This window comes from Ananas comosus, linkage group 3 (genome assembly GCF_001540865.1).
Source record: "Ananas comosus cultivar F153 linkage group 3, ASM154086v1, whole genome shotgun sequence".
Taxonomy (NCBI): domain Eukaryota; kingdom Viridiplantae; phylum Streptophyta; class Magnoliopsida; order Poales; family Bromeliaceae; genus Ananas; species Ananas comosus.
In genome coordinates, this window is record NC_033623.1 from 14,210,291 (window position 1) to 14,234,938 (window position 24,648).

The 24,648-nt window shown below is 39.0% G+C and overlaps 2 protein-coding genes across 9 annotated transcripts; one reads left to right on the top strand and one right to left on the bottom strand.

Annotated features, from left to right (window-relative positions):
- On the bottom strand, window positions 9,474-23,663 carry LOC109707643 (15-cis-phytoene desaturase-like; the record flags this gene model as incomplete). Of its 8 annotated transcripts, none has more annotated exon segments than XM_020229072.1 (15): window positions 9,474-9,688; window positions 18,336-18,508; window positions 19,268-19,431; window positions 19,537-19,631; window positions 20,545-20,698; window positions 20,978-21,106; window positions 21,187-21,277; window positions 21,582-21,820; window positions 21,999-22,156; window positions 22,253-22,300; window positions 22,437-22,491; window positions 22,590-22,658; window positions 22,877-22,983; window positions 23,396-23,456; window positions 23,552-23,663. In XM_020229072.1, coding segments are annotated over 15 exon segments (1,786 nt in total), but the record flags the coding sequence as incomplete, so codon positions are not given.
- On the top strand, window positions 14,613-17,635 carry LOC109707644 (NEP1-interacting protein 1-like). The gene is made up of 5 exons (XM_020229080.1): window positions 14,613-15,093; window positions 15,529-15,707; window positions 16,745-16,828; window positions 17,018-17,185; window positions 17,266-17,635. Exons 1-5 carry the CDS (start codon window positions 14,934-14,936, stop codon window positions 17,410-17,412), a joined length of 738 nt encoding a protein of 245 aa, XP_020084669.1. The 5' UTR covers window positions 14,613-14,933; the 3' UTR covers window positions 17,413-17,635.

Consider the following 24,648-nt stretch of genomic DNA (forward strand, 5'->3'; position numbering starts at 1 on the left):
AGCCTCATACTATCTTTATCGGAAAAAATAAAAATAAAAGGTAAATAAAAAAAAATAGTAAAATGAAAATAAGAGATGCAGGAGATGTGACAAAGATGTTTAACTGAGAAGCCACGTGACAAATTCACGTGCGAGCCATATGAAGCAATTCAATTAGATGGACCCGACATGCACTTATTATGTATATCATGGCCAAGAGATTAATTCAAATTTTGTCGACGCATTAATTAGGGAACATTCTGGAATACAATAGTGTGACACTTTGCAATGCCAAAAAAATTTCATTAATGCGGATTTTTATTATCAAAAAAAAAAAAAAAAAAAACAACGTTTGGTTGGCTTCGCTTCTCAGCCTAGTTATCTGCTCCGAATAGTAGTAGTTTGGTATTACGAAGATGCTGTTCAATTAGTTTTTAGAACGAATACGTACGATTCATGCAGAGCAGAAGCAACAGTTCAAGTATCTAATTATTCTGGGAAAACAAACAGCAGATCATAACAATTTTAATTCTTTCTCTGCGAAGAGGAATATGGAGGTGGAATATAATTGTCAGAGGACTCGAATTTACACCTCTCCAAGTTAGGAGCAGGCTACAAGAGATGAAAAATTTAATTGAGGATATACGAATGGACAGCAACAGGCTAGATTCTGTGACACTTATAAGTCATGGACACATGTATTAAGCATTCTCAGTCGGTGGTTTGGATTCAACGTATTATTATTACTAGTAGGTCGGGACATTACAGATTCATAAAAAAAAAAAAAATCTCACAGCGAATAATCTTCTTAAACGGCGTTGGGAGGAAGAATAGCTATGTGTACTCTGCGTGAATAAATAAATTGAAGACATGTGACCATCTACTCTCAAAATGCATCTACTTCGATTTGCATTGAAGCATCGGATGGTGATCCATCCTCATCTCAATAGGCAGAAAACGTCGGAGAGATATGGACGAAAAGGATTAGACTGAATGAAACTCCTCCAAAAGAAAAAAAAATCCTCAAATTTTTTTTTTTTTTAGCTATATAATAGGCAATCTAGCTTTTTTTTTTTTTTTTTAAATAAGTAACACGCTATCCGCTTCGTTTATTTTATTTAAAAATAAATTTAGCTGAAAATATGAATCAATTAGGATTCAAATTTGAAACTTTAAATACCAATCATCAAGTTCTTTGCCACTTGCTTTAGAAACAGCCGATATAGGCAATCTAGCTTGAAAGAAGTAACGTAATGTTCAGAAGCGAAAGCCCGATCCATCTGAGGTTTATAATGGGTTTCGCGAGTCTCTGAAGTCTGAACTGACCGCTACCAATTAATGCCGCCCTCTGCTCTGCCATTTTTTTCTTTTCTTTTCTTTTCTTTTCTTTTCCTTTCTTTCTTTGCTTTGTTCTCTCCCTTCACCTTTTGTCGCTTCTTGAACTTTTTCTATAGAGATCCCTGCCGTCTTATCTCTACTGCTAAGTTTTTTTTTTTATTATATAAAAAAAATAGCTTGCTATTTTTTTTCCAAAAAAAAAAAAGTTCTTTTTGGCTCAAAAAAATTAAGACAACTAAACTAGGTATAAGCGTATATCAATGTGTGTTTTTTTTTTTTTGAGAAGTAAATAACACGCTACTCGCTTTATTCATTAGAGATATAAATTAAGCTACAAAAATGAGGCATATCCAAGACGAAAGAAAAAAACCCCGGAGACTAGACTCGGTTAGTCGAAAAGGCTTGTTTCCAAGAGTTCGTCAACAGTTTGATCTTGGGGACTAACAGCACGGGGTTCGGTAAAGCGTTACGAAAGATCGTATCGTTCTTAACCTGCTAGGTAATCCACGAACAGGCTACTAAACCAGTTGAATTAACATGAGATGGTCGCAGTCCACTCCCGGCCATCCATCTGTCCCAAACAGAGACCACATCGTCATCCAGATCCCTACAATGTGCATCCTCCGGTCCCAGACATCACAATAAAAAATCGAGTAAAAACACACCGTGAAAATAGATGGTCCATATTTTCAGCTTTAGCCCCACACAACACAAGATATGTTACTAGTCCAGCCTCTTTTTTACAAGGTTATCTGCTGTAAGGAGCCTTCTCTTAAGGACAAGCCAACAAAACGTCTTCACTTTTAAAGGGATTCAGAAGCTCCATATCTTGCTCGCTCGTCTATCCCTCATGCCCCCGTTATTTAGCGCTGAATAGGCCGATTTAACCGTGTTGGAAATAATAGGCAGCGGAAACTTACAAACCGGATAGCCAACGTATCCGGGAACCGGAATCGGATCGGGTTGCTTGTTTTACAAGCCTTCTTGGATCGTCCTTGTCTCGATGCTTTTGGATCTCCCACGTTTTTCGTCTTCTTCCACGCGTACGCCTTACGTCACGGAAAGGATCGCCTTACGTCACGGATGCCAATCGGAGAGGGCTACCAGAGTCCTCTCCTATGTCCACACCCTAAAACCCCGGGAACGTAGGTGGAAATCCCAGAGAGGAAGAGGAGAGAGAAGAAGGAAGATTTTGTGGATTCTCGAATTAGATCGTATTCAATCATCTCTCCTGCGGGAGAAAACGGGGCGTATATATAAAATAACGGAACCCCTAAATATCCTGAATCTCCTATAGATTAGGATAAGGATTGGAATATTTATTAACATATAATAAATATCTATTATAAGATATGTTTCTTAACTGATAAGAAACATATAATTCATACTTATCATAAACTTGTTAGGATGAATCATGATCCATAACTTATGTGGATCGGGTCAAATCATAACCCGCCAATGTGGACACACCATATGGCAACAATCTCCCACTTGGCCACATTGGCCAACTCTCTCTCACTCATTCGTCTCTTCATACGGGTAATAGAGCGTGCGACCTGACGAAAAGAACCACATGCAGGAGTGCTAAATTAAGTCACCACCCAACTAATATAGCACATCACTGACTTAATTCGTCTATGCCCTAGACGTTTCAACACACACCGGATCAAGCATCACAAAGTCCCTCTCCTGTAATGACAGGGCTCGACCCCACCGTTATTTCTCGTACTCATGATTATCTCAAGTAACATAACTGAGATAACCGCCCGGGCAATGAGTCACAAGACTTACGTGGTGTGTTATCGAAACATCTTCCTCAGCCCCTCACGTTAATCCATATTGGTCCAAGCACTTTACTAGACGTGCTCCGCGAGATCGTATTTTCTCATGACCCTGAGATACACGCTAAGTTAGTTACTTTTGACCTCCACTTCATAACGTAGTTCTAAGTCGAGGGCACAAAAGGGTTAGTGCTCACACAGTGACATGGAGGGAAGAGCTTATGTCACTCTACTAACTGGTCGACAAGCACATACAGTATGATATGTATGCTATGGCGGAGCTCCCACTCAATGGGACATGTCACGCTCTGAAAGAACGCCATACGAACCTTGGTCTAGGTACCACTAAGGTATCTAACCACCACAACTCAAGTCATCTCTCTAACCTGAGCACTTAGGTTCGGCTACTATACAGGCTCGATATGAAATTTCACCAAAAATTCATATCTGACTCTTGAGAGTCTCATCTTAAACTAATTAAGGCGACTTTTAAATTACGTTAACACTTTATTCATAACGTATATGAACAAAGCAATCATATTACAACTACTCAAGTTCAATATGATTATTTAGTCTCATCCTGCTCACCACCTAGGTGCCAGGGCGATCACCCGTGTGAGTGGGCTGATCTGAGCCCGGTGACTTAACGAATATGTGCCTACTAGTATCAATTACGCAATCACATTAAAAGAAAAAACACATTTTCATTAATAAAGCGTAAAATACAAAATAATGTCCATAAATCAAAACCTACGAAGACCCAAACTCCCAACGTGGGTCTGGAACACATCCCTAGCTATCGGCTTGGTCAACGGATCAGCCACCATCCTAGTGGTGGAAATATGTTTAAGAACGACCTCGCCTAGCTTAATCATATCTCGAATGTAGTGAAATCGGATATCAATATGCTTGGTCCTGCCATGATACTTGGGATCCTTCACATACGCCAGGGCAGCCATGCTGTCAGAGAACATCTCAACAGGTTCATTTGCTCGAGTCACGATGTCGAGGTGTTGGAGAAATCTCCTCAGCCAAACTGCCTCCTGTACGGCCGCTGAACAAGCAACGTATTCCGCTTCCATGGTTGACAAGGCAATGCAGCTCTGCTTCTTACTGCACCAGGAAATTGCCCCACCTCCAAGCATAAACACATAGCCTGAGGTGGACCTGCGCTCATCTCTATCACCGCCCCAATCAGCATCACTATATCCTTTCAATCTCAAGTCCCCTCCTTGAAAACAGAGAACGAGATCACTGGTTCCTTTTAAATATCGAAGGATTCTCTTGACCGCTTGCCAATGAATAGGTCCTGGGTTGCTCTGGTAACGACTTACCAAGCTAACAGCGAAGCAAATGTCAGGCCGAGTACACATCATAGCATACATCAAACTGCCAATTGCACTCGCATAAGGAACCCTACTCATTTGCTCCTTCTCTTTATCCGTTTTAGGGCACTGATCAAGACTCAGAGTTTGATTCTTCTCCACTGGAGTATCAACGGGTTTACAATGATGCATCCTAAAACGCTCTAGAACCTTTTTAATATAAGATTCTTGAGACAAACCAAGAAGTCTTCTAGAGCGATCACGGATGACCTTTACTCCGAGCACATAGCTCGCCTCACCCATGTCTTTCATTTCAAAGTTGAGAGACAACCACTCCTTAGTGGTATTGATTAACTCCATGTCATTTCCAGCCAATAATATGTCGTCGACGTATAGAGAGAGAAACAAAATCCCATTCTCTGTTTTCTTGATATACACACAGTGGTCCTCCTCTATCATGGACATACCGATAGAGGTGATGGCTTCATGAAACCTGAAATACCACTGTCTCGACGACTGCTTGAGACCATAAATGGATCTTTTAAGACGACAAACTTTGTCTTCTTGACCTTTGAGTACAAAACCCTCAGGTTGATCCATATAGATCTCCTCTGCTAATTCTCCGTTGAGAAAAGCTGTTTTGACATCCATTTGGAACAATTCCAAATCTAGGTGTGCCACTAAGGCTAGAATCAAACGAATTGAGGCAAATCTCACAACGGGAGCAAACGTCTCGTTGTAATCTACCCCTTGCCTCTGAGTGTAGCCCTTAGCCACGAGCCGAGCCTTGTATTTATCGATTGATCCATCCGCCTTGCGCTTAATTTTTAAAACCCATTTATTTCCAATAGACTTGCGCCCAGGCGGAAGGTCAACCAATTCCCATACTTGGTTCTTGCTCATGGAGTCCATCTCATCTTTCATAGCAGCCATCCACTCACTGCAAGCTGACGTCTGCAGAGCTTCTTTATAAGAAGAAGGTTCATCGTCATCGAGCGGAGTACACATGAAAATATCCCCTTCGATCTCAAAATGTCGACGGGGAATATGTCCACGTTCACTTCTACGCAATGGAGGGTCCGAATTGCCGACTTCCAAGGGTATGCTCTCATTCAACGAAGCACTCCCACTAGCCGGAGGATCGCTACCACTTCCTTCAGCGACTTCGGGAAGTGATCGATCACCCTCAACCGCAGATGGGGTAGCGTCGTCCTGTAACTCATACAATCCGACGTCTCTTCGCATTTCACCAATGCTTGGAAAATCCCTTTCTAGGAATTCCACATCACGAGACTCAATCTCGGTCATACCACCATCTGGGTGTTCACCATACATCACATAACCCTTCGAATTTTCAGGGTATCTGATGAACACATGCTTGCTCGCTTTGGGGCCGAGTTTTCCGAATTTATGTGAGGGGCTGTGAACATATCCAGCTGAACCCCAAGGGCGTAAGTAGTGTAAACTTGGCTTTCTACCGCTCCATAACTCATATGGGGTAGTAGGCACTGATTTGCTAGGGACTCGATTAAGGATGTAGGCTGCAGTCAAAAGCGCATCTCCCCAAAAATTTATAGGAAGTTGCGCTTGCGCCATCATCGACCTAACCATGTCTAATAGAGTACGGTTCCTTCGCTCTGCAACACCATTTTGTTGCGGAGTACCAGGAATAGTGAGCTGTCTACTAATGCCCTTTTCCTCACAATAAGTCTTGAACTGATCAGACAAGTACTCACGACCTCGGTCAGTGCGAAGCGCCTTTACACTTCTTTCTATTTGATTCTCAGCCTCCGCAACGAAGCGTTTGAAGCAATCTAAAGCTTCAGATCGGCGAGAAAGCAAATAGACATATCCATAACGGGAATAATCATCAATGAATGTGAGAAAATAGCACGCACCATGCCGGGCCCTCACATTCATTGGCCCACAAATGTCAGAGTGGATTAGCTCTAAAGGATGAGAGGCACGAGTAGCCTTACCAAAAGGCTTTCTACATGCCTTTCCAGCCAGACAAGGCTCACACACAGATAGGTCAACTTTGGCGAGAGACCCCAAAAGGCCTTCTCGAGCCAGTCTATTCATTCTGTCTTGACCTATATGGCCTAATCTGGCATGCCATTTAACGGATTCATCACAGAGATTAGAAGAAGAAGAAGTAGAAGTAGTAAATGCAAACGAATCATCCTCCAAATCTAATTTAAAGAAACCATCAACTAATGTACCATAACCAAATAAAGTACCATGAAAGGAAATGTCAAGGCGGTTTCTGTCAAAATGAAATGAATATCCTAGGTGCAACAAAGCTAAAACTGAACATAGATTACATCGAATTCCGGGTGCATATAGCACGTCCTGAAGAAGTAAAGTGCGGCCACCACGCAACTTGAGTTGGTACGAACCGACTCCAAGGACTTCTTCCTTCGTGCCATTCCCAAGGGTGACGAATTGTGTGCCAGACGGTACTCGATGGTAATCTACGAACCCCACTCGGTCACGAACTACGTGTTTGTTTGCTCCTGTATCCACAATCCAATCGGGAAGAGAATGAGCTACTAAAGCATGAGAGCAAACAAAACAGTGTGAGTTGAGTGGTCGGGTTACCTTTTTCGGCTCAGGACAATCCCGAACGAAATGACCCTTCTTCTTGCAATTGTAACATTTTAGCTTTGTAGCATCCTTATTGCCAGCGCGTTTGCCTCTGTGGCGCTTTCCAACTCCACCCTGAGGAGCTTGATTCCATTTCTTCTGCGCTCCATTGTTGTGACGCTTTTTGCGCTTGGGTACAATCCCACTGCGCTTCTCGGAGCGTGCAACAAGAGCGACAGAACGGTTCACTTCCAAGCGCTCTGCCTCGAGCTCAAGATGGCGCGAGATGTCATTAAACGTTTTAATGTTCTCGCTGTGCGTCATCAGGAGCTTCATCTGGGACCATTCAGGATCAGGCAGTGAACGAATCACCGCTAGAACTTGTTGCTCATCAGTGAGCTCGTTTCCAGCAGTCTTAAGGTCCCGAATCATGGCGCTCATCACACGAAGGTGCTCAGCCATTGAATGCTTCGGGTCTTTAATGTACTGTAGAAACTTAAGATTTAGGGCACGTAGCCTTGTAGATGAAGTTTGACCAAATGTAATCTTCAAATTGTCCCACATATCCTTGGCAGTTTCAAAGATCTCAAACTGTCCAATGAGGTCGTCTTGCATGGCACTCAACATAGTGTACCGAGCAGTTCGATCCTCCTTGATCCATTTGTTATAGATCTCCTTTTCATGCTCAGAAGCTGTGCCTTCGGCAGGCAAGACTCTTTTGACAGATAGAGTTTCAAGAACCCCTTGTTCATTAAGCAGGTATTGCATTTTCCTGTGCCAAATATCATAATTCTTTCCATCTAGCTTATCACCCCTGGTGAGATCAGCTATGATGTTCTTGGAAGTCATTTCACTACATTCAAAATTAGGTTTGGACATTAGGCACATATTCCCAAAAAAATTAACAAGATTGAAACTTTATCCTCGACACAACGGGATCGAAAACTTCGCTATGCTCGTAATCATCACCCAGTATCGATTCAAAATATTACAATCTTATTAATTTTTTCTACTAATTTTGAAACTTATTCAAAATTGAAACTGATCCATTTTGAAAGAACACATCCTTAAAAAATTTTATACATGAAGAACAAATCACATGATGTCATCACACAGATAAAAAAAATAAGTACTTATGCCAAAATTTAATTTGAAAAACGTCGACGCTGCGCAAAACACATTCCTTTACATGGCCTTAATTATTACATCACCTTTTTCATAATTAAAACCTACTACATCACTACAAGATGTACATCAGAAAATAAATATTCTACAGGAATGCTGCACACGTCGAACCCGTCTTTCCAAAATTAAATTTTGTTAAAAAATCACCGAATAACATAAGTACTTATATGCCAATAAAATATCATGCTACATAAGCAAAAAAACACCCACATAGGATAAACAACACATGCATATTCTAAAAAAAAGGCATAATAAGTATCCAAAAATATTACGCAGGAAATATATTTATCAAATATCATGCAGGAAATAAAAATATCCACACAGGATTTTTATTATTATTATTTTTTTTTTTGAACTGCGTGCAGCGAGCTAGGCCGGCTACAGAGCCTGCTCGGGCTCACGCAGGCCCGCCGCACAGGGCCGAGCCCAGCACAGGACTCGTGTGCCCACAGCGGCCGGGCTCGCACGGTTACCGCGGGGCGGCCCTGTGCCCGCAATAGGCGAGGCCCTGCGCGGTGCGCTGGTGCAGCCCGTGCCCGCAGCGGGCCGGGCCTGCGCGGAGCGCATGCGTGCAGAGCCCCGCACCCACAGCGGGCCAGGCCCGGCGGTGCGGGCGGTTGCGCTACGCTCCCGCAGCGGGCCGGCCCGCAGGGCGTGTGCGGGTGCGCTCCGCACGGCAGCAGCGGGCCGAGCCGCGCCGTGCGCGCGGTTGCGCCCGCGCCGCCGCAGCGCGGGCCCGCTCGGAGCAGCGGGTAAGCCCGCTCCGCAGCGGGGCGGGGCCCGGGCGGAAGCGGCGGGTGGGCTTCGGTACCTGCAGCATGCAGAGCCCTGCGCTGGTCGTAGGCCTGCGTCCGTGCCTGCAGCAGGCGGGCCCGCGCAGGTGAGTACCGACGCCGCCCACAGCAGGCCGCTTCATGCCGCTCCCAGTAAAAAAAATTGCACGAAAAAACAACATATGTTAAAAAAAGTTCACATGTTCCTATGATGATCAGAAAAAGTAAAACTAATTTAATTTTTTTCGATTTCACAAAGAAACAAAAAATGCAGAACGGATCTACATCAAGAATTGATCAAGGAAAAACATGCGATCTAAAATATAGCATCACAAGATATCATATAAGCGAAAACAAGCATGCTGGCTCTGATACTAATTTGGTGGAAATAATAGGCAGCGGAAACTTACAAACCGGATAGCCAACGTATCCGGGAACCGGAATCGGATCGGGTTGCTTGTTTTACAAGCCTTCTTGGATCGTCCTTGTCTCGATGCTTCTGGATCTCCCACATTTTTCGTCTTCTTCCACGCGTACGCCTTACGTCACGGAACGGATCGCCTTACGTCACGGATGCCAATCGGAGAGGGCTACCAGAGTCCTCTCCTATGTCCACACCCTAAAACCCCGGGAACGTAGGTGGAAATCCCAGAGAGGAAGATGAGAGAGAAGAAGGAAGATTTTGTGGATTCTCGAATTAGATCGTATTCAATCATCTCTCCTGCGGGAGAAAACGGGGCGTATATATAAAATAACGGAACCCCTAAATATCCTGAATCTCCTATAGATTAGGATAAGGATTGGAATATTTATTAACATATAATAAATATCTATTATAAGATATGTTTCTTAACTGATAAGAAACATATAATTCATACTTATCCTAAACTTGTTAGGATGAATCATGATCCATAACTTATGTGGATCGGGTCAAATCATAACCCGCCAATGTGGACACACCATATGGCAACAAACCGTATAAAGTCCGCCAGAACTCCATCGTCAAAGCACCCTGTCAAGTCTCTGTACAAGATGAAATACCGAGATTCTGTCCCTAAGTGCTGGGAGGCTAGGGCTCGAACCATAAATGTTCGAGTTGGTATATCAATGTGTTGAAACTTTCTTTCGAATGATAATACCGACCGTCCCTAACGCAAGTGGCAAAAGACTTGGTAGTTGGTACCCGAGCTTCCAAGTTCAAATACTAGTTGATTCTTATTTCCAGCTAAATTTATTTCTAAATGAAATAAACGAAATGGATAGCATGCTATCTATTTCTCAAAAAAATAGAAGACATAATTAAATTTATTAAATGATCATACTTGTACTTATTAGATTAAATAAAGCTTATCTTTCCTTCGTTTTCTCCTTTTCTTTCCAACTTAAATTAAAAAAGAGAACGAAAAGCTTCGCCATACTATTTTTTTTTGAAAAAAAAATAATTTGTTATCTGTTTCATTCATTAAAATTATGAATTAGATTACAGGGGTGAGGTAATGGACCTAGCGCAGTTGGCTAGGTCTCATAGCTTAAATGGCTTCACCATACGAGTGATCTGAACATTTCAACAATACTAAATTTCTAGTATCTCTAATTGCTGGGTAAATTATGAACATTTACGTAAACAAAACATTTACCCTATAATTCACGATTGGATTTTTAATGGGTGTATCATCTTCTCTCGATTCATTTGCTCCACAAGTCTAAGATACCAGCATCATGAGAGATTGTTTTCTTTGACAAAAACTTTATTGTTTGGTACCACATTCCTATCTTGGATACACTTGAGGGCAATCGTTTGTGAATATTCCATAATTAATTAACTCTTTTCTTTCGTCTTTTGCTAATCCAAATACTTTGCATACCGTTTGAACATTTTTACGTGTTATGTGTTATGTTTCGCCTGATTTTTTAAAACGACTATTTCATTATAAAATGTGATAATTTAAGAGCCGTGAAAATGGACTTATGGGTGATATGAGATGATTTCCATTAAAAAAATGTCGTTACTTTGTTGAACAACAGTACATTTACACGATACTTCATCAAACAACGCTTAATTTTTCGCATTGGGAGGTCTCGAATTCAAGTTCCGGTGCAGTGTATCGCGCCCTCGATTCGCACAATGCGAAAAATGAATATACTAAACAAAAAAATATAGTTATATTTCACATCTTACTGGCCCTCTTAATACGTCATTTTCAACCAAATAATCAATAGATTTGTTTAGATTATCGTAATCCACATGTTTATCGGGCACGCCTGCAGGACGGCTAATTTTAACACCGGCTCAGCGCGACCGCGACGTTTATTAGTGTTCTCCAGTGATGCAAAAATGTACCTACAACTTTTGGCCTTTTTATGTGAATTTGGTTAATGAAAATGAGAGGTTTCAACTTTTCTTTTCTTTTTCCTAATTAATTAGAAGAGACTTGATTTTATTAATTCTTAGAGTTAGTACAAGTGAAAGCGATAAAAGTGGGTTGCAAATTTATTCAAACTATTATGTCATACAAGGAAACATATGTACATCTCTTTGTCACCTTTATTTTAGCTGTAGTTGTCATCAGAAGGAGTTTGTTTAAGCTTTATATGCGGAATAAACTATGAACTAATTAGCCATAGAAGTTTGATTCCATTTTGATTACATCCTCGAATTTCAATTATAGTAATCATGGACACCTTTTTATTAGTGCAGGTAATATTAAAAAGAGGGGCTATAATTTTGGTTAGCACAACAACTGTATTTTTTTATATTGGTTTAAACATGTAGGACACAACGTACATCATGTTTTACTGTTTCCAAACTTTCGAAATTTAATCTTACTTTAAAGTAAGTGATTTGAATTATCAAGAGCTTATACAATTTCTCTCTTACTTCAAATTATATAATTACATTGTCTTGAGAGTAAATCGAAGTAAAATTTGGGCACTAATAGTTATATAATCGAAAAAAAATTATATGAATTTAAGAGTGGTGGACTTCATGCACTATGCTTAAAGAAAAAGTTAATTATTTCTGCGTCGAACCATTCGACTCTTTTCTATCCTTCAAACGTGTTCTCAATATTATTGGTTTTTTTTTTTTTTTTCTCGCTTCTTTCAATGCTTTGACCACTCTTAACTATATATTTACTTATTCATGTACATAATTTTATTTTTGTGCAGTACAATTTCTACCTCTATTTATAGAGTGTAAATTTTACAATTCATTCATTCAAAAACTATTATTTTCTTACTACTTTTAGCAATTTTTTAATACTAAAAACTTGTAACCTATTTATTGGTGTAATAGATAGCATTTTTTTTGCTTTTCTTTGTTTCCTCCATGTAAGTGTTACATAATGGTAAATATATCAGCTCTTATCTCCATGAGCTGTCCAATTAAATGAATACACAATTGCCATTTTCTTTTCCTCTCAATGATTCTCTTTTGTTAAACTTTTGTCCATGTATGCAATATATGTATCTTATTTATGGTATTTAATGCCCCAGAAGATTTTTTTTTTTGGATATTTATTTTCACTGAGGTGCTTGTGCCCATATCTCTCCCATCTACGTATCCACAGCAAATCGTATTTGTAGCAGTTTGGGACAATACAACTATTGTTTCTATGGGCTTTAAAAAACAGGGTATTGTATTTAAGGTAAATAGGTTTCTCTGAGATTGCACAGTGTCTAGATGTGCTATGATAACGACTTCTAGTGTACATAGGGTATTATGATGTGACTCACCAGGAAAAAAAAAAAGAAAAAAGAAAATATAGAAGAGATAAAGGAAAATTACAAGTAATTTTTTTGCTACGGTTTTGTAACAATTAATGCAAGTTCACTTGATTAAACTAAATTATTTTTAATAGATTATAAAGATTGCCTTGTAAATAAAAAAATAGTTTAGTAGTGTAATAGCTTTAGAAAAAAAATAATAGGTTAGTTGCTATACATATTTATAATTTATTATTAGAGAAAAAAATATTGTGCACGCATTTGTACATTCCTGTATTGTCCATTTAGTGACTTTTTTTTTTTTTTTAATCATCTCATACATTGATCCTACTACTCATCAACATCAAATTTTAACCTTTTTCTTTATATAACAATGAGACAATCAAATTAAAAGTACGAAATTGATGCAGAATTAAGAAACTCGTGATGTACAAGACTATTAGTATGATAAGAATTGTCTGCAAATAATAATGTCTGTTATATCATAAAGACTAAAAAGAAACACGGTTGAAGATTTAAGAATTAAAATAAAATTTTAGGATTCTGATTATCAAATTTGAAATTTTGGGACCAAAAATGAAACTTATTACTTGTCTTCAAGTTTGGGGATCAGTAATGCAATTTACTCAAGCGGCTCAAAATTCTTAATTAACATAAAAAGGATTAATTGCAAAAAGCTCCATATAAATATATCAAATAGCAAATATATTCCTATAAAGTCCAACTTTTTATTTTTATTTCTACAAAAGTCCAGTGATACTAATTTTCACTCCTCTGGTTTGTTACCGTTAAAATACTATTTTTTTTTAACGGTAGATAAATGAAATGATATTTTTGTCATTATATATATATCCCTTTGAAAGTCCCAATTGTTAGAATTATATAGAAATGTCCTCCCTAAAAAGTATTTAACCTGATAATATAAGAGAGGAAAAAGATCAATTTAACTCATTTACTAATTAGAATTAAGTATTTTACTTATAGTTAACTAGATGTTTTTTAATAAATCCTAACAGTAAAGATATATGTGAAAATGTTAAAACTTTTAGAGAAAACTTCAAATACCCCCCTTGTGATTTCATTTTTTTTCATTTTAGTATCATGTGGTTTAAAGTGTATAAAATTAGTATCCTGTGGTTTCTCACTATATCACTTTAGTACCCTGTGGTTTAAAGTGTATCAAGTTAGTACCTTGTGGTTTCGCACTTTATCCCTTTAGTACCCTATGGTTTCGGACTTTATCACTTTAGTACCATGTGGTTTAAAAACCATAGGGTACTAACTTGATACAAAAATAAAACCACAAAGTACTAACTTGATACACTTTAAAACACAGGGTACTAAAATGAAAAAATACGAAACCACAGTGGATTTTTTGAAGTTTTTCCATACTTTTATAAGAAGAAAAATAAAAAATTAAATTTTATGAAAATATATCTGTTATTGGATATACTTATAGTAGGAGGCTGTATGCAATTAACCCTAAAAAAATCGGTTATGGTATGCCTACCTCCATTTGGTTGGAGGTTAAGGGGTGGAATAACCTCTTAACCCTCATTTTATCCCCAAACACTTCTAAAAATGGGTGGGGTTAGGTAACCTTACCTCAAATGGGTTATCCCGGATTAGGTAACCCCACCTAACCGCACCAAACCCCAATCAAACACTATTTTCTATTCATAATAACCCACTATCTTTCTTATCCCACATACTCCAACCAAACACTATTTTTCACTATCCTGGACTAACTCCAACCCCAACCAAACACAAAAATACTCTAACTCCACCTTAACCCTAAACTTAACTCTATTCCTGGAATAACTAATTTTTTCTTAACCCCGAACCAAACGGTATAAAGTCCAACACAAGGCAAAAGCTTGTGTTATTAGTACTCAGCAGTAGTAGGGGAACTCTGAATTGAAGTGTTCCCAGGGACTACACAAACCACACAAACAGAGAGAGGGAGATAGAGAGAGAGAGAGTGCTCCCACAGTTTTTCTTTGTTTCCAAAAACCCACACTCCTCTGCTGCTCATTAATTACACTCCTACCCCTCCTTTTCTTTCCTTTTCTTCTACCTCCCCTTCCCCTTCTCCTCCTCCTCCTCCTCCTCCCATCCTTTTCCAAAAATCCCTCCTTTACACTTTGATTATTGGTTCCACTACTTCAACACTCCCCCCCTCCCACCCCTTCTTATTAATACCCATCTCACCTAACTATATTTACACTGTAGTGCAACAAATGGATTCCTATACTTCCTCTTCTTCTTCTTCTTCTTCTTCTTCTTCTTCTTCTTCTTTTGATGAGTGGGTTCGGAGGGGATGTGGGAGCTATGGTGCCATGGCTTCTCAGGTGGCTGGGAGGGTGCTTTGCGCCACCATCACATGCATTTTTGCTATAGGTTTGTTTTGTTTTGTTTTGTTTTTTTTCATCTTTTTATGCTTGATAAACTTGTTGGTGAAGTGCTACATGAGAGTTTGTGGTGATTTGGGATGTGGGCTTTCTCTAGCATTAGTGCTAGAGCATGATTTGATGAGTTTGGTGTTTGATTCCTGCATTTGCCATTGGTGATTTGAAATTGGTTTTTTTATTTTTTTTCCCTTTCGTTTTCAATCAATGGTTCATTCCCTTTAAGCCTCTGCTCTAGAACAGGATTTGATGAGTTTAGTGCCTTTTATTTTTTTATTTGTTTGCATCAAATGTTTGATTTTTAACATACCTCTGCTTCTGTAATCATCTGATGCATAATTTCCTTGTTTGATCCTGAATCACTGGGTACCATTTTGATTAAATGATATGCTGATGCTTGTTTCTGTGCTATCTCATTTGGGTTCAGTGGGCTCATTTGTCGGCGCCGTCACCGGTGCTTTGATCGGCTTAGCGACCGAAAGCGGGATGTTCCGAGGGGCCGGGATTGGGGCTATTTCCGGCGCGGTCTTCTCGATCGAGGTCGTCGAATCATCTCTCGATCTGTGGAAGTCGAATGAGTCTGGAATATGGAGCATATTGTATGTGGTAAGCTTTGAAAGAGCCTAATAGTTCTCTCCAGAAGAAATTGCTATGTTACCATACAATTGAAAACCTTTTTTGGGTTAAAATGTGATAGCAGTAGTTAACTCTTCATTTTAGTTGAAGTTTACTCCAGGGTTTAGTTTTGTCCTCGTAGTTCCATTTGTAGCTATGTAGTCCCTTCCTCGTAGCTCCGTTTATGTCATGATAACACCATTCTGAGACTAAACCGATTGTTAAAATCAAAACTTTGAGGATGACGTTAATAGCCGATATTGAACTTTTAAGGGCGAATTTTGGAATCGAGGTCAATTTCTGACGTTAAGCCAGGGTCACACTTCAAGACTAAATTATCATATTTGCAACGGGTCGAACTTCAGGGACTGAATTTGTGATTAACTCTATCGAAAAACCCTCAGTTAAAATGGATGTGAATGTCTATTCAAGTACCAATTCACCGACTTATCATACCATTTAAATAAAAGTAGAGAAACCTAGCATTCTTGCAATAGTTATCTGTCTCCTCCTCGCTGCCTGGGGCCTGTCAGTTGTGAACATGCTATGCTTTTATGAACATTTTTGTCCATCTTAAGAGAGGTTTCTATTGAAATGAACAAACTTCGTACCTTTTAAAGAGGTTTGGTACCCTGTTGCAACAATTGACTGACTTAAGCTAATGAAATGTTGATGACGCTGGTTTATTTTAGTTTACTCTTGTCTAAGGGAATGCCAGTGGGTAATTTCTTTATACTCGGCCAACATTACAGAGTTAAGCACAATAAACCTGAAACAGTACAAGGTACACATTTGAGCATGTGGGGTGGTACATTTGGAGAATTGTGTTAGCTAAACTATGAGCTTTAACGTTGCACCTGCGGTTAGCATAAGAAAGAGAAATATTTAGATGCAGCTTAAAAATCCTAGGTAAGTGCCTGCGTTCTTATAGTTGTAGTGCATTACATCTCTACTTACTATTCGGCGGCTAAGAAGTTGACCTCTTCTAAGTTACAGTGCTCACTATACTTCTAAACTCATTTGTTCAGATGGACATCATCTGTAGTCTTCTGAGTGGGCGACTTGTAAGGGAAAAGGTCGGTCCTGCAGTGCAGAGTGCTGTACAGAGCCAGGTATCAACTCATGTCCTCTTTTCTTTTTTTTCATATAAGTTGTAGCAAGACTCGAATCAAAATAGAAAATATGCATTTCCAATACATTGTTATCTATTTTACTGGTGCATGTTGACATCTTTTGCTAGCAATTTAAAGAAGATTAGTAGTACAATGCTTTGGTAATGATTCAACCGGTTCTGATTACAGATGAGTGCTTTAGGCTCATCGTACATGGAAGTTCCTGATTTCTTCGAAACTGGAGGAACGAGAGGCGTATCAAAGGATTCAATTGACAATATCCCAAAGATTAGAATTACCATGGGAAATAAAGTCGACGAAACGGGAGAGAACATCTGCTGTTCTGTATGCCTCCAGGTTGGTTTCGGTTTTACGTAAATTTCACGTTGGTGATTTCCAATAATAGTAGTATTGCACTAAGTGTTAAAACTTTTCAGGATTTCCAAGTTGGAGAGATTGTAAGAAGCTTGCCTTATTGCAGACACATGTTTCATTTGCCGTGCATCGACACTTGGCTCACAAAGCACGGTTCCTGCCCACTGTGTAGACGAGATGTCGAAACCACTAATGTATGCAAACTATAGGCGCATATAAATGTATATGTAATCGTCCAACGAACATTGGACTTTGTAATCCATCTATAATTATACAGAGTTCTTCGCCTTTTATGGGGCTACATCTTTGCAGAATCGGCAGAGTTCTATGACCCCTGTGTCATCCATTAATCTCATGCAAAGGACTAGTCAATTTCTGACGAGCTTAAACAAGTATAAACAATTACCCTTGCAAATACGATGCATTTATTCATCGTTTCGTGTTTTTGTTTCTGTTTACTTAGCGCAGTAAATGAAATATCTACATCATTGTTCACTTAATTATGGTTTGTACTATAGGGTTAGGTATTGAATGGTTTATGGTAGAGAATGTGTATTAAGATGAACCACTTGTTGGACCTATTAGTACATACGCCCGTGCATCTGTGGCTTCCACTGGTGTTTGGTTCTGAAAAAGGGGTTGGTAACCGCTTCCAATGTTAGGTAAGAACCGACACGTAACTAACATATAGCTATAATTTGTACGGGGATCGTTGAATAGCCCCGTGTATTCGAATTAAATTAGGATGGTTTGGGATAATGTGACGTGGTTAAATTGTAAGTAGGAATTTTTCGTGGTTCAGCTCCGAAAAGATGAAATCGCTTTTGTTAAGGTTTAGAATGGCGGTGAACCGCTCAAACTGGTCTTGCTTTTAGTGCGGATATCAAACAACAATGCGTCCTAATGAGGTACATTATCCTTCCATGCTCTTACGTTGCTACCGATTGATGATTTCTAGAAGTTACTACTAGGGGTGGTGTTGGTTAGATTTTGGAGGACTCGGTGAAACCTAACATTTTGTCAACACAGTTATACTTCTGTAGAGTGGGACCATATGTGATTTAATTAAGTGGCAGTTTGATAATTTGCTATAGTGGGAATTAAATATAAGATTTTGAAAGCGGAAGCTTACCTTTGTTTCTTCCAATTCTGCCACAGAGAGAATCAACTAATAAAGAACTCGGACACTGTTTGTACTTCAGAGCTGGGCCAAACAGGTTGGTGTAGTCTTCCCTGATTTTATACGGAAGAAACCTTGTCTTGAAAAATACCCTAATTAAAACTCCATTTCTTGCAGGTCTTGCCCTGTTGGAAATGTAGCAGCAATTCTGTCACGAAATATTCTGAGATGTTTCTGATAGCCCGTCATTCAACTAGAAATAATTCACCGTTGATATTTCAGGTAGTGTAGGACCTTCATAATAATATAATATCCTTTCAAAAACCAAGATATATCCGCAAAATTAAGAATCACTTCAAAGGCTCTTACGTAAAAGAGTAACTTTATATCAAGAATTTTTTTATATAAAATGGAGTGTGAGATAGGATATTTACATACTAAAGACATCAAAGAGAGGGCATAACATAATTTTCGGGGAAATTGCACCATTGGACCCTGAACCTTTAGTCAAGTTTTCACTTTGGTCTCTAAACTTTTATATTGGGCACTCAACACTAAGGAAACAACATTCCCTGAATCCAGTGCGCTTATACTTTGCACCACAAATCCATTGTCCCTCTAGTCATTCCTTTCTTACAATTCAACTAGCCAATTTCCAAGTAGAGATCAAATATGAGATCAGATCTAAGGCCGATGGAAGCATGACGGACAGATGTACAGATGCGCCGGTTTTTTTTCTTTCTTCTAACAGTAACCAAGCCTAAAGAGAAATGATTTTCAAAAGTTAAGAGTTGCCCAATATTCAACTTAAAAGTTTGAGAACCAAAGTAAAACTTGGCTATAAGTTCGACGTTTAATGGTGAAATCTACACCTTAATTTTGCATAAACGAGCATTACAGTGCCAACGATAAATAATAAACGCCATTAGAGAAAGAAGTCGGACAGTGGAAGCTGAGATCTTATCTCGTTAGCTCTTCTGTTGAAATTTCGTAGTGCTTCAATATGAGGCTCATCTTCCTCAACTGCTATTATTTTGGCAAAGTTACCCTCACCGAGAAAATCCACTACCCTATTAGCAGCTTCTAGTCCAGTCACATAGGCTTTTTCCTAGTATGGGAAAAAACTTACAATGTGTATTTAATTTCTCACAAGAACCAGCAATCGAGAGAGAGGGAGAGAGAGAGAATCTGCAAAATAGTTTCAAGTCCTTACCTTGGACCAGGACCCATGTCGATTAACAATCCAATCACCAGCCATAAACAAGTTTGGGAAGGAAGTCGAGCCTCGCATCATGTACCTATAAGAACCTGCAACTTATATGCTTGTAATTAGAATTCAATTGGGGCCATCCTTGGAAGAATCATATAGATAAGCCCATATATCAGCTCAAAGCAAACAAAATCATGGCCGACATACCTTTCAATCTAATCTATTTGATAACACGTCAAATTAACTAAATCCCTGCAAGAGTGTAAGTAGTTATACATTGGGCCCATTCTTGTATCTCATTTCATAACCTGACTTAATGGTATGAACACTAAAATTGTGTCCATTAATACATGCCACGTCTAAAATTGCATTAAACTTTCCCCAGTTTTCTCTAGTCTCTTTCTGTCTCACAACTTTTTTCTGCATAAACATGGCAAAGGTCCATTCTCTTTCAAATTTCCAAAATGATGCATGTGTGTCCTATTTGATGGACTAGCAACCCTCTTTAGACAGGGCTTACTAAAGACTCTAGAGGCCAATATTTCTTGAAATTGTGCTTCACTTATATGAATATTAGTAAGCACAAGTAACAGTTTATAAGTTGTCTTTTTTCTTCCCCCCATAGCTTCAGAGAAACAACTTAACATCAAACAACCACAACAGAATATCTTCAAAAATTTGCCCAACAATCATAAAATAACCTCTCAACAAATTTGCATATATAACGGAAGCAGATCATCATGTTAATTATATATTTCAGAGAAAATTGGTAAAAAAGAGGCCCACTTTACGCTGAGCAATGACCACAGCAATCATAAGCATGAGGTGTAAGCATTAAATATGAAAAAAAAAAGACCATCAAATGCATAGTTTGCCCCTACAAACACCAGATAGATGAGCAAAGCTTGTACAATGATGCTACATTATCATACTATGACCTACAACTGTTAAATACAAAGCTGACAAAGATCTGAAATATGCATCAGCAAACTTATAATCAGAAAATGCTACCTGGAGAAAAATGAGTTGCAGACATGGGGCATCTTACAACCATTTGCTGCACTATAACGGCCTCTTGGAATTCTGGTATGCATTTCCTTAGATATGGCATAACATTTGCAACAATCTGTTCATCTTTTAGCGGCAATAATTGACTGGCATTGTACTGCAGCAAGTGAAAATTCAGATAGATGGATTCTAATAATAAATCTAACATTCAGGTTTTTCGCATAGGTGCCCCTGTAACTATGCAAAATTGTGCGAATTCAGTGCAAATTTGGCATTTGTGTGTAGCCCTGACAAACTTGTTATTTGCACATATGCATTGTCAGGAGTATCCACGCGGGCATGCGGGAAAATCAACAAGGTTCACACATACCAACTATGCAAAACATCTTTTTTTTCTATTGCCAAAGATAGTCAACAAAGAAACAATAGAACTTACAATCTCGGTCTCTAAAACTGTTGCTGCTTCATTGTCATAATCATCATAAATTGAAGAGAGATCAAAGAAAGTCCATCCAGCAGAATCGTCGAAGCCATAGCAGACATTGGCTGCATTCGGAATTTTAACCTGATAGCTTTTAAAATCAGCACTTGAACTTGAAGATGCCTTCTGACTCGACAAAGAAAAGAAGATTGCATTTTGCTTACCTTTCTATCAAGCCATAGTTTAACAGAGACCACATCAATGGTATCCAATTTAAGAACATTCATAAATTCCTGCCGTGTCTGTAGCAAAGGACTACATGAAACTCAGTTGTCAGCAAGCATGCTAAGGAAAGGCATTTTAGTAAGTACCTGAAATTCTCACAGATTATTATATTTAAAAAGGATGATTCTGTTGCATATATATAAGATTTGAACTTCCACATATTGTTATACAGAAGAAGAACAGTACTAAGTTTGCAGTAAATAGATTTCAAGTAGATAGGTTAGACATGCGCAGATAACTATGAACCCAGAAAACCATTTGAAAAATCTATTAGGCAGGCTGTGATTTCTAATAAGAAGAGGTTGATGCTGTCACCAATTTCAGAAAGTTCTACCTGCTGGTAATTATGGACTGAAGAGCTGAGACTCCAACAGCTAAAATAAATGCATCAGCCTTGTGAATCTCCTGCCCACATGCAACCCCTGAAATGCATCCACTCTCTTCGTTTATGATAAAGTCTGTTGGTTTTCTGTTTCCATGGAACTTTAAGCCTTTTAATTCCAGTGATTTGAGCCACGGAGACAAAATCTTTTCTTCAACTGTCCCACGACACCATACGACATCAAAATTTTGCTGTACAGGCCAAAAGAAGTGAAGTAACCCACAAGATCATAGTGATGGCTTAGTCTCTGTCAAAAATGGCTACCGCAAGACTTTAGTGATGGCTTAGTCTCTGTCAAATATGGCTAACACAAGCCATATGATAAGCAATAAACCAAAAAAATACTTTTAATCAGTGGAAGGAACGAACCTGATGTGAGAGAACGTAATAATACAGCATCCCCAAGGTTGCAGCTGCACTACACTGCTCTCCTGGAGCAAACAAGCCAACCTGAACTACTGGTCCAAAAACTTCTTGATAAAGCCGCCGAGAGCAACCAAATTGTTTAAATAGTTCCCTTGAAGTCACTGCCATTAAAAGCTCCTATCAAACTTTAAAATGTGTCAAGTTCTGAGGCTTCATTAAGTACCATGAGCAATCCGCTATCAAGATAACTTCCTCACTTGCATCATATTTCCTCCAAGCCATGTCAGTGTTGTCAAAGTCAATGACTGCATTCCATAAGCATACATTAGAGTGTTGATATAATGGAAAGATCTAACGTGAACAGTAGGACCCAAATCAAAAACTCTTTTGGGTTTCCAGAAGTAATATTCTAAGGAAGAAATCAATGTCTTGAATCAATACCTGCAGCCATAAGAGGAATTGGAGTCAATCGATCCACCAAAGGAAGGCGAGGAAACTATATAAAAGAAGAAATAAAGGCCTGATTCAAACAAGAGCAAAAACAGAATAACGCTGATGATTTCAATGGGGTGAGGAATGCTGTTATGAACATACTTGGGGATATATAAGAGCACCAAGAGGAGCCGGTAATCGAGGCAAATCCTGAAATATAGGAAGCTCAACCTGCATAGTGATTACCAACTGACATGCTCAGGATAGATGATCACCACAAAGCATGACGAAGATCAAGAGCCTCTTTTCCATGCTCTTGCTTTGCCTGAAATTCCTTTTGTGTGAAGAAGTCATGGAAAAGAGCATTCGGCCACTCAACACGCTCTGCTTTTGATACGAAAATAAGCAAAAATATGTTGACTAATAATGTGCATACAGAAGTACTTCACCTCAATGCCTTCTGGGGAGTAAAATGCCGCTTTAGTCCACTTAGTGAACGGTTCAACACCAAGCTCATCAACAACAGAGAATATATTACGATACGGATACCAAAAACCTACAGTTGCATTCCGATGATTAAGGTCACCGCAGAGAAGGATAACACTACGAATCTTCTTTTTTAGTTTAGTAGAACAAAGATTAAGGTGTTGAATTTACCTATATATCAAAAATTGTCAGCATCAGCGTTTCTAAAGTAAGATTTACACTACCAAATTACATGCGCCTCGAATCCTTAAAGAGTTTCAAAGTAAAACAGATTTCAAACAACTAAACTATTGTTCAACGATCCATCGTCTATCCCTAATCATGATCATGCATTCTTCCAACTGTATATTATGAACAAATTTCCAACAAACAACGTACAAACCCAGGAATTACGTGATTACACGCTCAACATCAGATCCCAAGAATCAAATATAATCGCAAAAAATCCTCAATAGAAAGAGGGGGGGGGCGGAAAGGCACACCTCTGACACCGATCTCCTCGGCGGGCCCAATCCCTGCTTCAAGAAGCGTAACATCGAAACCCTACAATCATGTAGCAAAGTAGAAGATCGAGAAAAACACATCAGGAAGCATTCCTGGAACTAGAGAGAGAGAGAGAGAGAGAGAGAGAGAGAGACCTGTTTGATGAGGTGGTGAGCGGAGGCGAAACCGGCCCACCCGGCGCCGAAGACAACGACCTTCTTCGGCAGAGGCCCATGGGGAGGTGGGGAGAGCTCGGCTCGGCAATGGCTACTACGCACGGTTTCTCCCACGCCACGTCTCGCGCTCCCCCTTCTTATATAGTTTCGGTTGTGGTGGAGAGCGAAGCCGCGTTGGATTGGATTGTAATGTGTGGCGAATAATTGGACTCAGCCTACGGGCCTAAGTAGGCCGTAAAAGAGCTAATCTCTTGAATTAGGTTAAAATGGGCCGAGGCCCAATGGCTGAACCGTCGACCCGGTCTAATACACTGTCAACTGAAAATATGCTCCAACAAATGTTTACTTGTTACCGATCGTTTCTAGAGCAAGTGGCAAAAAATTTGATGATTCTACCCATCTATCAAAAAAAAAAAACAATTGTTTACCTTTTTTTTATTATTTCCTGTGTAATTATGCAAACATAAACACATGGCAAAATTTAACTTGTAAAGGAAAAAAAACAGTCTAATGAGTGGGAAGCTCTAGTAGGCATAGTTTTAACTATTACAGTCACCGACCGTCACTAGAGCAAGTGACAAAATGGTTGGTGGTTGGTACCCGATATTCAAGTTCGAATCCTAGTTTATTCACATTTCCAACTAAATTTATTTTTAAATGAAATAAACGAAACGAGTAACATGCTACCAATCTCTCTCTTTAAAAAAAAAAAAAAAACAAAATAGTCACAGATAAAACAAACCTTTCTAAAATATGTATAGCAATATATTTTGTTTGTTACACAAGTCTACCATAGATATATCAATGTGAACAATCAAAGAACAGCACATCTCATGTGTCTCGAAATAGGAAAAGCAATATGTATACCCCCTTATAAATCATATCTCCAAACCAACCTCAATAGTGTTTTGAATAAGTCGAGAAGGACTTCACTAATAATAAATTTATAAGAAAAACTTGAAATTTACAAAACTTTTAGATTTTTACAAGAAATCTTACTCGAGCTTTGATTTTGTAATATCAAACTACTTTTGTTAGCGTAGCCTCCTCCCTCCTCCAGTCAAAATTGATCGATC